This window comes from Felis catus, chromosome C1 (assembly GCF_018350175.1).
Source record: "Felis catus isolate Fca126 chromosome C1, F.catus_Fca126_mat1.0, whole genome shotgun sequence".
Lineage (NCBI taxonomy): Eukaryota > Metazoa > Chordata > Mammalia > Carnivora > Felidae > Felis > Felis catus.
In genome coordinates this window covers 188,820,276-188,837,741 of record NC_058375.1, presented here as the reverse complement: position 1 = coordinate 188,837,741, position 17,466 = coordinate 188,820,276, and the positions used below count along the sequence as shown (strand labels likewise).

At 35.4% G+C, this 17,466-nt stretch overlaps 1 protein-coding gene across 6 annotated transcripts in view; it reads right to left on the bottom strand.

Moving 5' to 3' along the window:
- The window catches only part of NBEAL1 (neurobeachin like 1), a 180,000-nt gene that overhangs the window by 129,356 nt on the left and 33,178 nt on the right, over positions 1-17,466 (bottom strand). For 5 of the 6 annotated variants that reach the window (XM_045034302.1, XM_019838502.3, XM_045034301.1 and 2 more), the window contains exons 6-9: positions 11,645-11,727; positions 6,362-6,447; positions 2,726-3,032; positions 920-1,026 (exon numbers count right to left, since the gene is read on the bottom strand). In XM_045034302.1, coding sequence (XP_044890237.1) covers positions 920-1,026; positions 2,726-3,032; positions 6,362-6,447; positions 11,645-11,727 — 583 coding nt within the window. The remainder of the gene's footprint in view (positions 1-919; positions 1,027-2,725; positions 3,033-6,361; positions 6,448-11,644; positions 11,728-17,466) is intronic. The other variant, XM_019838503.2, reaches the window with a different exon arrangement.

Sequence of the window (17,466 nt, the reverse complement as noted above, 5' to 3'; positions counted from 1 at the left end):
TGCATCAAATGCGCACACCAAATTTTAACAATGTACAACAAAAGACTAAAAGTCAACGATAAAAACCAAACCCAAATAAAAAACACACAAATAACTTAAATATACATTTCTCCAAAGAATATTTATAAATAGCCAATAAGCACATGAAGAAATGCTCAGTATCACTAGTTATTAAAGAAAGACAAATCGAAATCACAATGAGATACCATTTCACAGCAATTAGAACAGCTACTATCAAAAAGAAGAAAATAACTGAAGGAAAATGTGAAGAAATCAGAACCCTTGTGCACTGTTGGCAAGACTGTAAAATGGCAGAGTCACTATGGAAAACAGTAAGGTGGTTTCTCAAAAACTTTTTAAAAATTTAATTACTATATGATCCAGCAATCTCACTTCCGGAATATATCCAAAAGAACTGAAAACAGAGTCTCAAAGAGATATGTGTATATTCATGTTCCATAGCAGCATTGTGGTATGTATATCCTATGGAATATTATTAAGCCTAAATAAAAAAGGAAGAATATTCTGCAATATGCTACAACATGGATGAATCTTGAGGCTATTACGCTAAGTGAAATAAACCAGTCACAAAAAGACAAATACTGTATGACACCACTTACATGAGGTACTTAGAGACAGGAAGGTGGTTGTCAGGGGCTAGGGGAGGGAGAATGTGGAATTATTTAATGGATATAGAGTCAGTTCTATAAGATGTAGACTTATGAAGAATGGATGGTGGTGACAGTTGTACAACAATGCGAATGCATTTAATACCACTGAACTACACCCGTTAAAATGGTAAATTTTATGTGCTTTTTATCACAATATAAAGAAAATTAGTAATATGTTCAAATTTGAATCAAAGCATAAACAAAATGATAGCTTTTTAAAACCAAACACAATAATAACAGAAAAATACCTTGCAATTCTGTAGCAGTCGTATGAGATGTTCAAAGCAATTACTGTTAAGAAAAATGGCCTGAAGAACAGGCCTATCAGTGCAGTCTAACATGGCTGTGATGGTATCTGGGAAAATAAAAACAAAATAGTCCATTTATTAAGTGGGAAATTTGGAATCACAGAAACATTTACTTTGGCCATATTTTTTTTTATTTTTTTAATGTTTATTTATTTTTGAGACAGAGAAACACAGAACATGAGTAGAGAAGTGGCAGAGAGAGAGGGAGACACAGAATTTGAAGCAGGCTCCAGGCTCTGAGCTATCAGCACGGAGCCCGATATGGGGCTCAAACTCATTATCTGTGAGATCATGACCTGAGCCGAAGTCAGACAACCAACCAACTGAGCCACCCATGTGCCCCATACTTTGGCCGTATATTTAATTTAGGCTTTTCAGTCGACAAAGGGATGTAAAATTAGTTAGGAAAAAATAGGGATGGAGAGTACAAAACAAAACTGTACTTATTACTTGTTAAGAAAAGTAGACATTTATAATTTATTATTGACAATATTTGTTTTTATACCTGAGTGATATATATTTCCCAGAGACTTAAATAGCTGTTATTCGATTATAATGCTCAAGTATAGCTTGCTACTAACAAATAAGCAACATCTAGTTATGTTTTGCAACACCGTCTCATCACACAGTAAAAAATTAGCATGTGGCCATTAAGAAAATGAGACTTAGGGAATTAATCCATTTGTAATGATGGTTTGTTCTTGTTTCCTACTGAAAAGATATCCTCATTCAGAAATCTAGGGATAATCTACATAAGTAATGTGATAGTTTTTAACAAATAAGAAGTCCATTAATATAGACTCAAACTTCCTTATAAATTTATAATTTATTACAATTACAAAATGTAACATATCATATAAAATAACAGAAACTAGATAAAATGAATCTTATTTTCCTACAGAAACAGTTGTAAGAGATCAAGTTTCACCAAGATTCTGGTGTCCAATATTTTTAAATTAGATAGCACACATGCCCTCACACAAGCACGTTAAGTCTCTAGAGCTACACAATAAATCATTAATGTTGGATATGTCTGGGTGGTAGGATATAAAAAGCTTTTCTTTTTACTTACCCAAATTTCCCAGGATAGCTGTAATGAAAATATTTTACTTCTATAAAAAGAAACTCAATTAATAATACTTGTATCTATCAATGTAACAGGGGAATACAATAAGAAATCACATATATTGATGGAGTTTACAGAGATAGGGACATATAAGCAAAGAATGACAAACCAAAAAACACAAAGAGACAGCAAGAGAAACAAGAGAAACATACATAGAGGCTCTGAAGAAACAAAACAAAACAAAACAAAACGAAACAAAACAAAACAAAACAGAGGCCCTCTAGAGAAAGGACAGATGTTAAACTGACCTCTACAGAGATTTATAGAAGCACATATAAAATTGATCATATGTGACTCTTTGCCATAGGTCAGATAATGCAAATGGCACCTCCTGAAAATTTACTTTTCCTAGAATTTGAAAATAATAGCTTTCTTAGGATTGATGCTTTTAGTGGATTACGCTTTCAAAAAATTAATAAAGGCTCAATTTTGTCACTGTTAAAGCAAAGACGCTGTTAACAAATCAATTCCATATTAATTATTTTGAAGTCAAAATCTAAAGTCACACAATAGCTGAATTAAACAATCGATACTTCCTATACAATGGTCTGGAATTTCAAATTAGTCTAAAAAAAAGATTCAGAGAAAACGGAGTGTAATAAACTTTATGTAATACTTACTCAACATTTTTATCTGTAGAGCTATGAATCGGCTTTCCCACTGTCTAGACCTCCTTTGATTAGGTAAAGCTGAATGATCTGAATTTAGCAATTTAAAATAGTTCTCCAAAAGAGTGCTGGTTTCCACTTGACGCTGGTCAGAGCTGCTAGTGAGAAGGATATGTACCACTTCTGTAAGGCACTTCAGAGTAAGTTCTACCTTCCTACCCACTTCTTCAGGATCTCCATCCTCCCAGGAATCACAGTCTGCCAAAACTCTCATAAGAACTTCCATGGTAGCTGGAGAAATTGCTTGCAAAGCATTCCTCTGCAACATGAGAGATAATAAAAATAAAATCCAAACCTAACTGAAGTTCTGTATGTTTGCAAAAACAAAGAGAGTTTAATAATAAGGTGTGGACTTTTTCTTTTAATAAATCAACATATAAAAAAATTTAAACATATACTTTGATGGGCAATGCTAGTGTTTTATGCAGATTAAGTCTTCATTTCCTCACTAGATTACCAGATTTCTGATTTTATTCAGATAGCAATCTGCCCACATAGAAAACTTGTTTACCACCCTCCCTTGCAGCTAGTGGTAGCCATGTGACATGGTTCTGGTTAAGAACATATGCCAGAAAGCTATGAAGAAAACATAACTTTACAAATAAAAATAGAAGGACCCTTGGCTCTTGGCCTTTTCACCTTTTTCCTGCCTGGAATGCAGACATGATGCTTGGAGCCACCTTTAAATCATTAAGAAACAAACCCAAGAATTAAAGTAGCAGGCTAAAGAGAAAATAGAAATGCAGAAGGATTTAGTCCTTAATGATACCATGGAGTTGCTATATCAGCCCAGAACTGCTTACATCTGGATTTGTTATGCAAGAATAAAAACAAACACCTCAATTTGGTTAAGCTTCTCTAGGGTTTTCTGTTGGTTGTAGCAAACCCATCCCAAATGATATAAATAAATAAGACAACTGGCTTGACTGATTCTGCAAACATTTCTGAAATTCTAAGTTATTGGTAGATATTCAGGGTGACTCATTAAACTTGGAAAAAAACCATATATTTTGCCCAAATCTGTTAAACTGATAGATAATGAATCAAACACAGTTATGCAAAAATAATCTGAAAATAATAGCACTTAAGCCATTAGAACTGGTAATTACCAACAAAATAAGTAATATCAATAATAACAAGTGCTACTTTGAAAGAAACCGCCTATAGGGGCGCCTGAGTGGCTCAGTCAGTTAAGCATCTGACTTCGGCTCAGGTCATGATCCCATGGTTCATGAGTTCAAGCCCCGTGTCAGGCTCTGGGCTGACAGCTCAGAGCCTGGAGCTTGCTTCAGATTCTGTATCTCCCTCTGTCTGCTCCTCCCCTGCTTGCACTCTGTGTCTCACATTGTCTCAAAAATAAATAAACATTAAACAAAAAAAAATTAAAAGAAACTGCCTATAGAATACCCAACATCCACTTCCTCCACTTCCTTATCAAAAGAACCCCTGATATTTCACTGGACATGTGGCTACCAGGAATAAAAATTACATTTCCTAACTTCCCCTGCTGCCAAGGAGGCTGAGGAAGCAAGTTTTACCCAATTTTTTATCTAGACATATTTTCCTTTGTTGTAGTTATCTCATGGAGTTTGGAAAATGAGATTTAAAAAAAAGATGAGTATCAGCTTTTCAGTATCTCCTTTAAAGATAGTTGCCATTTGTCTCCCTCACCACCCTCCCATTTTTGTGCCCAAAATACAGACACAACGCAGATAGCCAAAACTCTAAAAGCTAATCTTGTAGCAAAAGAAATAGTAACAAATTGACATTCAAAGGAACCTGAGTCCCTGAAGATCCTAGAGCCACCAAATTAGTTCTTACAAGCAAATGCCTTACATATATTATGCACCATTTGGTCCTTATGACTACCTTATAGTGTTATTGTTTCCATATTATAAATAAAGAAACTAAAACACATGTAAATAGTTTTCATCCAAAGTCACAGAACTAATGAGAGATGGACATGGAATTCAAACCTATGTCAGTCTGGCTCCAAAACCCATCCTCTTAACACAAAATAGAACAAATATGCCAATGGGAAGCCCAGGCACGATGCTTTGAGAAGGAAGACCAGTCATGGGACTTCAGTTTTTCTGCTGTTTATGACAAGGCCATTCTTATATCTTTAGATATTTCATTCGTCTAAATATCCTGGTACCTATCCCTATATTCAATAAATAACCTTCTGACCTCAAAACAGCTGTAACTATAGCTATAACCTGATTAAAAGGATTTTGAATATTTTCAGTACATAAAATAATAAATTGGCCTTCTAGTATCTACTTGATTTCTATGTTAATTTTAATCACTAGAGGTCTCTCAGGGCTTGATTACCCCTGGGCACTAACAAGAACAAGTCTCTGTGTGTTCAAAATGGTAATGGGATCCGATCAGCTTCTCCAATAGTCAAAAACAATGTCATTTCCAATTTTATTCATGTATACTCATTAATTCTTATTCTTAGTAGTGGAGAAATGATGGAAATAGGGAGATACTGATACAAAAGAAGGATATGAGCTAACAAAGGAAGGTGACAAAGCACACAAACTGAAAAATAAGATTCTAGCCACCATCACTCTCACAAAAAAACAGATTCCTTTACTAGAGTGAAGAGGGAAAGGCAAGGTAGCCCACTAGGAAAAAAGTAGTATTATTAACAACAGCTGTAACTCTGTTATCAATAGAAATCATATAAATTTTCATATATTACAGTTACAATAATATCTCAAAATACCAGGTTTGTCTCTTTTTTGAAATTGCATTTGTTACTAGACTTGATGCTGTATCTCTTTTAGTGTGTTCTAAGCACATATTACTATGTTAGAAATTTATCTTAGTATTTTAGTAACTGATTTCAGCGTAACTAGTTTCCTTTGTGATCCTATGTGTTTTATTTTATGCATTTGAAACATTCTGACAAGGGACTATAGAGGGCATATGTGTTACAAAAAGTGTTAGAAACTTCTGATCTAAACTGTGTGCCTAAAGAAAACATGTAGGATGTTCTTTCTGAACTATAATCCTGTTTTCAACTAGTAGTTACACTCAAAGTCTACCACAGACACCTTCAAACATAAAGAAACAAGTATTACTAGAATTTCCTTCTTGTGAGTAATAAAAAAACTAGCTGAGTTTGTTGAAAAAGTGCATATAAACCTTGTATATATGCATTTAGTAATTAAGTTGACAGAATAGTGATTAATTCATGTATATTTAATTTTGAGTTGATTTCACCATGTAGACTAACAGGGCTGACTCTATGCTCTAAAGAAAGAACTAGTAGCTGAAAGTCAATACAACTAAGAACTTAAAATAAAAAATTGTTAAATATGGTTATTTATGCAGTAATTTTATTGTTAGTTTATTATAAGTTATTATATAGTTATATTTTAAGTAAAATTATTACTTAGGTTTTTGAAGAAGTTTTAACAAATGAAAGAGTAGTTTTAAACAAGACATAAACTCAGAAAAATATTTGTGTGGTTCATGAAATTATAAAAAGAAAAAGAATACATTAAAATAATCCATGGAAAACTTTTTGCACTGTTAACTACTGTTTTAAATATTAACTTTTAACACTTTCCTCACCTGCCCACCGGCTACAATGGCTCCAAAGAGATGCAATAAGCAACACTTAAGACTTTCCTTGAGATGTTCGCTTTCCTGAAAACACTCTGTGAATATAATACACAAATAAACAAATAAGATTTCTCTTTCACAGTATGATTTATCTGTAAGGAATGTCTGACACTGAAATATTAAAAACTATGAAAAGGCTAAAATTTGTTAAAAGGCAAGGTTGATATGCATTTTTTCATAGTAAAGGAAAAGAAACCACTTATCAGCTAGTATTTTAGATAACTTATTTATCTCATTTAATTCTCTAATACTCCATATGAAGGTATTTTGCCCCCATTTATAAATAAGCAAATGGAATGTCTTGCCTAAAGTTATGGAGCTAAGTGACAAAGTTAGAAGCTAACTGAAATCTGACAGAAAATTAGATTTTTTTTTTTACTACTACTACTGCATCTTATTAGTATAATTGACTGTAATTATTCAATAATAAAATTGGAAGAGTTGGACAAAAGGATTTTCTGGGTTTACTCCAGGGCAAACATTCTAAAGTTCTGGTACCAACAGCAATCTTCCTTTTAATTTATAAAGTAGTGTATTGTTTTTAAAAGGTTATACATGCACATGACGAAGAATAATTAAAATAGTATAAAAGAACTGACAAGCAAATATAAGTCTCCCTCAAACCTATGCCTCAATTTACCCTGCTCTCCACACCTCAAAAAAAAAAAGGCTATAGATATCCTACTGCATCATGGTTTTTTTTGTTTTAACATAATATACACTGGGTGTTATTACATCTTAACATACACATCTTCCTTATTCATTTTTATGACCATTACAATGGCGTACCTTAATTTACTTAAGCAGTTCTCTACTGATAAACTTTTATGATTTTCTTCTTTAATATTCAAATAACCCAGTAATGAATATCTTTTTGATGTATCATTACACACACAGACAAGACTGTAACAACAGAATTATTTCCAATTTTATACATAACAAACATTACCAATAAGAAACAGCTTTGAGGTAAATGTATTGATAGCAATTTACATTTAAAAAGTTAAATGATTCCTGCTATGTTGGAATAACTGTCATTATATGTGGCTTCCTACTACAAATAACTAGAAAATTAGACAAAATAAGTAGAAATTTATACATCCTAGAAATTTTCCTTCTCTCAATAGACGCAAAGTGAGCCCAAGGATTATCTCAGCTTCCTGTTGTAGACATGTTCTGACAACTACCAAGAAAAGGGGAACCCTAAAAGAATATAGCTATTTGCTGACTTAGGAGATAAAGTTTGGGGAGGCCTAGGCAACTAGAATTTGTGAAGTAGTACTGGAGTGGAAGAAGCTATACAGGGAAAGTACTCCAGAAATACAGGGCTCACTGTGAGTCAAAGTGAAATCCCACAAGACCAGCAAAAACCTACCAAGAGGTTTCAAGTTGAATGACTATCAGATTTGACACTGAGCTCCAAGATGACAGACTTCTACTCAGCCACAGGAGACACACAGAAAACACATGTAAAGGATATAAAAAGATATATACCATGTAAACTTTAATCATAAGAATGATGGAGTGGTTTTATTAGCATCTGACAAAGCAGGCAAGAAATATTATGAAGGAAAGTCAAGGACTACTACCATTGGTAGAAAGGGACAGACATGTCTTTATCAAAGACAGGCAATGAAAATAAAACTCACTTTTTAAAAAGTCTAGTTTATTTTAAAGACCTTTATATTTATAAGTACTTGTGATAACTTCTTTGGGATAAATTATCAAAATATATGCACAATCTACATGCTATAAACTATAAAATATTGAAGAAACAAGTAACAAAAAAATAATGAGATCTATCAGATTCATGAATTGGAAGTCTCAGTATTCTTAAGATGTTAATTCTCCTAAAATGCTTCCATAGATTGAATACAATTCCAAACAATATCCCAGCAAGGCTTTTTGTAAAAATATTAAAAATCAGCCATTTTTTAAAAATTAAATTGGCTTCTAAAATGTATATAAAAATGTAAGGGATTCAGAATACCCAAGAAAATTCTGAAAAATAACAAGGCTGAGGAATTACTTCAAGACTTGGCATAAAGTTACAATAATCAATACAGTATGATAATATAGTAAGGGCAGGTATGTGAACAAAAAAAAGAGAATCCAGAAATCAGCTACTGATGGTCAAACAGAGTGGGCACTGCAATCATCTTCACCAAGCACTCAAACAAAGGACTATTTCTGCCTTGTTTTAATTCTTAGGAAAAAAAGAATAGAGAACCAAAACAAATATGGCAAAATATTAAGATCTGACAAATGAGTGGGAAGCACAAGGTGTTCCTTTTATATATTTTGCAGTATTTTCTATATTCTTGAACTATGGCACAATCATTTTTTAAGAAAGAAAACTAAAGTCCACATAGGACACACATAGAGTACCCAATTCTCTTAAGTTTCTTTTAACTCATGGTACAAAAGTATTCAATAAATGCCACATCAGTACAGAAAAAACACATAACCTGTAGCTCATCCTTCCAGAACAGCCAAATGAAAAGTCAGTTCAGAATTTTATTTTTACTTTTTAATACATTTAAAAAGTAACAAATAATAAATAAATGTAACCATATATAGCTAGAAAGAGAAAGTTAACACATTGGGAATTCAACTACTATGTTTTTTCTTCTTTCTAGAGATGTAACATCATGTTTTCTGGTCAGTAATGTTCAACCACTGTACTGAATAAAAGCAAACAAATGACCAGTAAAGCTGTTCTCTATATCCTACTGATGCTGAACTGCTTACACCCATGGAAACCATCTTAGTAGATTTTGATAGGAAGAAGGAACTCCTTACCTCAACAGAAAACCTAATGAACTGATGTATACAGAAAGGGTTTTAGCAAACCTTAACTTGCTATAAGAAAAAGATACCTTTTAGCCTACTTTCAGCGTAAGTACACATTCATTGGTGTTCACTAAAATAGAAACACCAGGCAGGGCACCTGGGTGGCTCAGTCGGTTGGGCGTCCAACTTCAGATCAGGTCATGATCTCATGGTTCATGGGTTCAAGCCCCACATCGGGCACTGTGCTGACGGCTCAGAGCCTGGAGCCTGGTTTGAATTCTGTGTCTCCCTCTCTCTCTGCCCTTTCCCCACTCACACTGTGTCCCTCTCCCTCAAAAATAAATAAACATTAAAAATAATAATAAAAAAAAATAAAATAAAATAGAAACACCAAGACAGAAAGGATTTTGGCTTTCATAGTACTAACAACTAAAAAGCACACAGCATATTATAATTTGAAATTTAAGTGGGTAATCATGGCAGTTCCAACATTACATCCACTAGGTTAGCCTGAATGTTCATCTTCTTAAAAACGTTTTTTCAAAAATGCTTAAAAGACAATTCAAGAAACAGAGAGACTATATCAGGACTAGCAGAAGATTGTGAAGCAAATATTAAGATGAGAAATTGATTTTCACATGTAGCTTTTGGGTAAAGGACACCTCTCTTAGTTGATTCCTATAGTCAAGACTAATTGTGATAGTAGGAGCTTCAGAAATGTCAAGATGGGCAGCTGGCTTTGAGTAACACCCTGGATAAATACTCCTAGTCAAAAACCCCATTAAGGCTACAGGATTGAAACGTTGATGAATATAAAAAGCTTAGTGTACAAAATGCCTAGTGGGAAATGCAAAAACTGTTGGCCAAAGAGAGTTGGTGACGGTCGGTTTTTCAAATGCTGACACACCTACATGTATGCTGGGGAAGGGGTCCCCCAGGTAGAATGCTGGCCTTGGGATTGCTCTACAGGAGCCTGACTCAAAAGCCTCTGAGAGAGGTGTCTACCCCAGAAAAAGTAACAGGATCACCGAATACAAGAGAGTGTTTCAGGAGAAAAAGGTCCCAGGAGGGTCAGGTAATTTTCTTTCTGACCCACCAATACTTAACATTAATGAACAGCTGCAGAACAGAGTCAGTCTTTCCAAGATGTTTTCATCTTGGAAACATCATACTAGCATTAGCCTCCTCTAGTCTAGTGAGCTGGCAATCTAGAAAGATTTCATTGCCCAGAGGTGGGCCCTTGGGCCTCAGATTGCTCTGGGAAGCTGGCAAAGAAGATGATTTGCACAACAAACTCACCACTAAACCACTGCTTAAACCCAGTACCCAGCCTTCTCCTTCTGTTCCATAGCCCAGAAACATTTCTTTAAAAGCCAGAAAATCCATAAACATGAACAGCATATTGAATATGTCACCAGCCACTTCATCTTTATGGTACTGTAAAGTTGCTGTGCAAGTAAGTCCCCATGTTAAATCCATGAATCTGACTTTTCTACCAAAGAACTGTATTCACTACAAATAGGTGGGTAGGATGGGGTGCCTGGGTGGCTCAGTCGGTCAGGCATCGACTTAACTTTAGGTTATGATCTCATGGCTGGGGAGTTTGAGCCCAGCATCGGGCTCTGTGCTGACAGCTCAGAGCCTGGAGTCTGCTTTGGATTCTGTGTCTCCCATCTCTCTGCCACTCCCCCGCTCATACTCACGTGCACTTGCTCTCTCTCTCAAAAATAAATAAACACTAAAAAAAAAAAAAAAACAAAAACCAAATAGGTGTGCAGGTGAATTTATTCTCTCCCATGTCTTCAAATTCCTGGGAGTGCTTGTTCATAAAATTTTTCTTTAATAGCTGAACTCTTAATCCATGATAATAAAATGCAACCACAGCATCCAATTCTGTATCAAAGGTGGAAGAGAAGGAAAATGCAAAGCTCTTTTTGCCCTTACTCCATCCACCTGTGGGGTGAGCAAACCTGTTGGTCCCCTCCCCGAAACGCAGCCTGGGCCCAGCCTGCACTCATGCTCTGAAAAGCCCCAATCGCAAAAGGAAGGCCTCATCCCCAAGGCCAACACCAGCTCACAGCCCAGCCAGGTATTTATCACCTGGGCAGGAGGCCCTGGTTTCAGGCTCCTGGGCAGTGGTCATGCACTGGCTGGGCGTCCACGCCCCTCTATTTCTGTAAAAATTCTGAAGTTCTATACTACAGTCATTAAAATATTAAGCTCTTCTCTAAATAAAAACACTTTCAGAACAGTAAATTAAGTAAGAGGAAGAACACTAATCACAGCAAAATACGAATCAAGTACTCCAGTGATAGGTCCTTACAATCTTTATCTTACAAATACACAAAGCTGAATCAAGCACAATCAGAAAAAGAATTTAAGCATAAATAATGATCAGAGTAACATCAAAATCAAAGAGAAATTAGGACTAATACTTACGATAAAAGAAAGGGACAAACTCCACTGTGAGAGAAGCTGGTTTGTATTTCTGTCTGCTCTTTTCCACAGTACTAAGGATTCGTCTATTATTAAAAAGAAGTTAATAACAAATTATAACATGAGCAAGTAGAGATGGCATAATTACAGAAACAATATAAATTTAGTATATTACTTCTTATTTAGGTACTGAAAAATACATCTCTAGGACTGGCATAATCTTGAAAAGAAGTCTAGCCAATAATTTAAATGCTCACCAATGAAAGGATTTCTTCTTTTGAATTAAGAAAAAAAATTTTAAATGATTCATGGTGAAACACAGCAGCCAGGTTAAGTCTCTAAACAACTGGAAATAGAAAAAGGAACTAGGCATTTAAGTTTTCCAATCTGTAGGGGCGTCTGGGTGGCTTAGTTGGTTAAGCATCTGACTTCAGCTCAGGTCATGATCTCAGTTCATGGGTTTGAGTCCCATGTCAGGCTCTGTGCTGATAGCTGGAGCTTGGGGCCTACTTCGGATTCTGTGTCTTCCTCTCTCTCTCTGCTCCTCTCCCCACTCACACTCTGTGACTCTCTCTCTCAAAAATAAACAGTAAAAAAAAATTTTTTTAAATAAAATTTCCAATCTGTAGGGGCCCCTGGATAGTTCAGTCATTTGAGCGTCTGACTCTTGGTTTGGGCTCAGGTCATGATCTCATGGTTCATGAGTTTGAGCACCATGTCTGGCTCTGTGCTGGCAGTGTGGAGCCTGCTTAGGATCCTCTGTCTTCCTCTCTCTCTACCCCTCCCCTTCTCTCTCTCCCTCTCAAAATAAATAAACTGAAATAAAATCTCCAATCTATAAAAGAACTTGTTCAGCAGTACTGTTAATCTGACATCTAAGGCTGTGGAGCTTATTACCACAGTACAAGCTAAATTCATCAGAAATCAGGCCACGCTTTGCCACTTCCTGAAATTTCATCTGGACACAAAGAATCCATGCCATGGTCTTCTTCCATTTTAAGTATGTAGATCTAGTATTGGCTGGGATTAATTTTTATTTTAGTGATAATTCCAGTAGTCTTGATGGCTGAAAATTTTCTACAGACTTCGGTGGGCCAACACAAATAGCATGTGCTTTTACCAAGAACATTTCAACACAGAATGAGTCTCTTAGATGGACAATGCAGTGTGGGTTTGGGAGTATAAAGGCTATTGTTACAATGATACATCCACCTGGTAAACTGCTGAAAATTAAAAAAACAAAAATAAAAAAACTTATTTTTTTAATACCCTGAAAAAACTCTTAACATTGATTGTTAGAGAAAGACAACAAAAATGAAAAGTTTTTGAAAAACAGCCACAGAGAAAATTCCATACATCTAAATATGATCTACTGATAAAGCAATGGATTAAGATGACTTCTTCTTAACAACCATAATTGAGATATTAGAATTACTTTCCTTATATTCAAAGCTAGGAAGAAAAGTCAACTGACCACAGAAAAAGCCAGTAAGACAGGCACAGCTGGACTCAGTAATGGCAGAGTAAAGAGTTCTAAGATCCAGATTTACTAGAAATCCTATCAGATGCCATCTGGTACTGCACTGCTTTCCAAATCTGTGCCTATTTTCATTGTGGAGAAGGCAGAAGAATTATCACATTTTGTATTTATTTTAATCTTTTTTTTAATGTTTATTTTTGAGACAGAGACAGCGTGAACGGGGTAGGGGCAGAAACAGAAGGATAACACAGAATCTGAAGCAGGCTCCAGGCTCTGATCTGTCAGCACAGAACCCAACATGGGGCTCAAACTCATGAACTGTGAGATCATGACCTGAGCCGAAGTCAGATGCTTAACCAACTAAGCCACCCAGGCACCCCTTTATTTATTTTAAATTCAAACACTATTGGATCTCTCTATTTAAATAATACTATATTGAGATTTTTTTGTATACCTTTAAGACAACACAAATATTACTAGAGTTTCAAATTAAAAATTTAGCCACGCCTTTAGAAAAAACTCAGTAATGTGATAGAAAAATTAATTTTAAAAGGATGATTTACCTTTCAGTTAGGTTTTTCCATGAGATTATTTACATTTTGCCTATTTATTATAAGTTATGGTATGAACTAATAGACTGGATATATCCTATCCAAATATCCTATCCAACTACTATGCTACAAACAATAAAAGCTGTCACTTTAGTAACACAATAAAAATATACTCCCACAATTTGTGATTCATGACTCATTCTAAAGGCGCTGTATTAAATGTAACTACGAACATACAGTTCCCATTATTGTTGTAGCAAAATTTAATATGTTAACATGAATAAAAGGGATGAAAACCGTTATACCTAACAAAAACATTAAAGCATGAGTAGTCTGCACTACATGTTTTCAATAGGATAAGACAGAAGAACTAAAAATGAACTTAGTCTTGTACCATTTTTAGAACACAGCCTACTTGTTTCATCATTATCTGATATTTGGGTCAAGCATCTAGCACTTAGGACATGCTAATACATACCAATCTTCTAAGGACTGCAAAACGAGTTTGCATCTTAGTTTTTTAAGTTCATGTCCTTTGATCAATTATTTTGTGCTTCTTTTTTGTGCTGCCATCATGCCTAGGACATAACTATCTTTCTTAATCTTTAAACTTTTAATCTGGAAATAAATTCAAGCTCTCGCAAAAGTTGTAAGAATAAAAATAGTACAAAGAACTTCAAATATATCTTACTCAGGTTCACTGTTAAAATTTTATCCCAAATGCTTTATCATTTGCTTACTCTCTCCCCATATATACAGTGCACATGTATTTATATATACATATATTCACACATATAACATTTTTCAGAGCATTTAAAAGGAAATTATGTACATTCTGGCATTTCTGAATACTTAAGTGAATACTTGCTAAGAAAAGGGATAGTATCTTACACAATAACACAGTATAATTATAAATTTCTATACATGTAACATAATACATTTACCTACCATTCATAATTCAGTTTTGTCAAATGACCAAAGAATATCCTCAATAGCATTTTCTCCCCCTCTTAGTATAGCTTCCTATCCAGATATTACATTTAGCTGTCATGGCTTTTTTCCCTCCTTCAACCTGAAACATTTATGATATTTTTAAAGAATGCTGTCCCACACACCCTCCTTTTATTCATTAAAATGTTCTTCATTTGGGGTTTCCTTAATGTTTCCATTCAATTAGATTCAGATTATGCACTCTTGGTTGGAATACTATAAAAGCAATAACGTGTCCTTGGAGCACCACAGTTGGAGGCCCAGATATCCATGTGCTTCTCACTGATGTTAATTTTGATAATCCAGTCAATGTACTATCCAGTACTGTACAAAATAATTACTAATTTTTCTTTTGCAATGAAGAAGTAATCTTTGGCGAAGCATTTTAAAACCATGGAAAAATCATGCTGCTTACCAAAACTTCCCTAGATTTAGCATCCTGATCCATATCTTCCCTTATAATTTGTGTAAAATGCTGATTTTTTTCCCCAACACCCCTTATACATTTGCTAATTGGCACTTGGCCTTCTACTATAAACAAGTGTCCTCCCTTCTCCCTTTATCTATCTATCTATCTATCCATCCATCCATCCATCCATCCTTCCATCCATCCTTCCATCCACCCTACTTATCATCTACTTATCATCTATTACTGGTATGGACTCATTAATTCCTTTTTTTCTGAATGGTTTATAATTCTTTTTTTTTTTTTTTTTTTAATTGGAAGGGGTGGGGGGGGGGCAGGGAGAGGGGTAGAGGGAGAGAGAGAACCATACACAGGTTCCACACTCAGCAGGGAAAGCAATACAGGGCACCATCTCCCAACCATAAGATAATGACCTGAGCTAAAATCAAGAGTCAGTCGCTTACCAAGTGAGCCACCCAGGTGCCCCAATTCTTTTTTTTTTTTTTTTTAGTAGTAAACTCAACTACACCCAATGTGGAGCTCAAATTCACAACCCAGGGATCAACAATCACAGGCTCTACCAATTGAGTCAGTTTATAATTCTTTACAACAATTAATTATTTTCATGTATCCATTGTCTTAGATTTGGCCAGTAGGAGCCCCAGGGCATAACTAAATCTAATTAACTTGTTTTTATCTTTGGGCAGGTAATGAGTCCTACTAAACTTACACTGGGCACAAAGTAGAAACTTAATAAATATACTTCTACATAAATGCTTGAATTGAGTAAGTCCTTTTTAGGGAAGAATTCTTTCCCTACACCTATTTTAGTTACACTTGACAAAATCTTTCTAAATCAGTAAAATGCTACAAACAGAATCAAAACTGAAGCAATAGATTAATCAAATCTATTCAATTAAATCAAATTGCATATGGAGATATGAAAAAAATCTATATATTTTATGAAACAAGATATTTTAAATGCCTCTGTAAGCAACAAACAGAAATAATAAATAAGAAAATATATACATTCCAAGTTTCCACTTAACTTCAGAATCAGATTAATTTATAAGGTATAAGTTACTGCTATAGCTCCCTCATATAGATCTCCCATGAGCTATAGATTTTTCCTAATTCCAGTATTTATTTGCAGTATGTTTCATTTCCCTATCAAAGTCAAAGTAAGCGGAGTCTGAACCTCTGCTTTACCATCTACCTCTAATGTAGTTCCTACCATTAGTAGCAAAATTGTTATTACATTTATTAGAGATAATACATGGACAGCTTCCAGCATAATTCCTGGCATGTATATTGCACACACACTCATGAATGCCACCACTCATCCCCTACTCTTTGTTCCTCTTCCTGTTGTCATCTTATATACGTAGAATTCTCTTTCTATGCTACAGTGTTTAAATTTCTTCTTGTTGTTGGCTCTCAAAAGTTGTTTTTGTTTTCTTTTACCAATTTTATTTGTTTTAGTTTGTTGTCACATCTACTTTTTTGTATCTTATCTCCTCCCAACTTTATTATTTTTTAAATTATTTTAATGTTTATTCAATTTTGAGAGAGAGAGAGAGAGAGAGAGCAAGAGCGAGCAGGGGAGGGGCAGAGAGAGAGGGAGACACAGGAACAGAAGCAGGCTCCAGACTCTGAGCTGTCAGCACAGAGCGCAACATGGGGCTCAAACTCACAAGCCGTGAGATCAGGACCTGAACCAAAGGCAGACCCTTAACCGACTGAGCCACCCAGACGCTCCTCCTTCTCCCAACTTAAATTTATTTTGTTCTTAAGATTCCTTTAAAAACCTCTCCTGTCATTTTCAGACTGATTTTATGTTCCTCTTTCTGTATATGTCTTGCTGTTTACAAAGAAAAACTGTCATTGTTTCAAAACTTAAAACGTTATCTTAGATTTGCCATTACTAACATATCTAAGGTGGAAGATGCAGAAGTACCAAGAGTGAGAGCAAGAGATGCCATTTTCTTAAGCAATCCATGGCATAAATGTCAAAATAGAACACTGGCTTGAGTACTGCGGAGCAGCAGCCACCCTATAGACGTGGGCCTCAACAAAGGCCACAAAGTGACTAAGAATGTGAGCAAGCCAAGGCACAGCTGCTGCCATAGAGCTGCTCAAGGTCTCCAAGGACAAGAATGCCCTCAGGTTCATCAAGAAAAGGGTAGGAAGGGGCGCCTGGGTGGCTCAGTCGGTTAAGCGGTTAAGCGTCCGACTTCAGCTCAGGTCATGATCTCACAGTTTGGGAGTTCGAGCCCCGCGTCGGGCTCTGTGCTGACAGCTTAGAGCCTGGAGCCTGCTTCACATTCTGTGTCTCCCTCTCTCTGCCCCTTCCCTGCTCATGCTCTCTGTCTCTCTCTGTCTCAAAAATAAATAAACA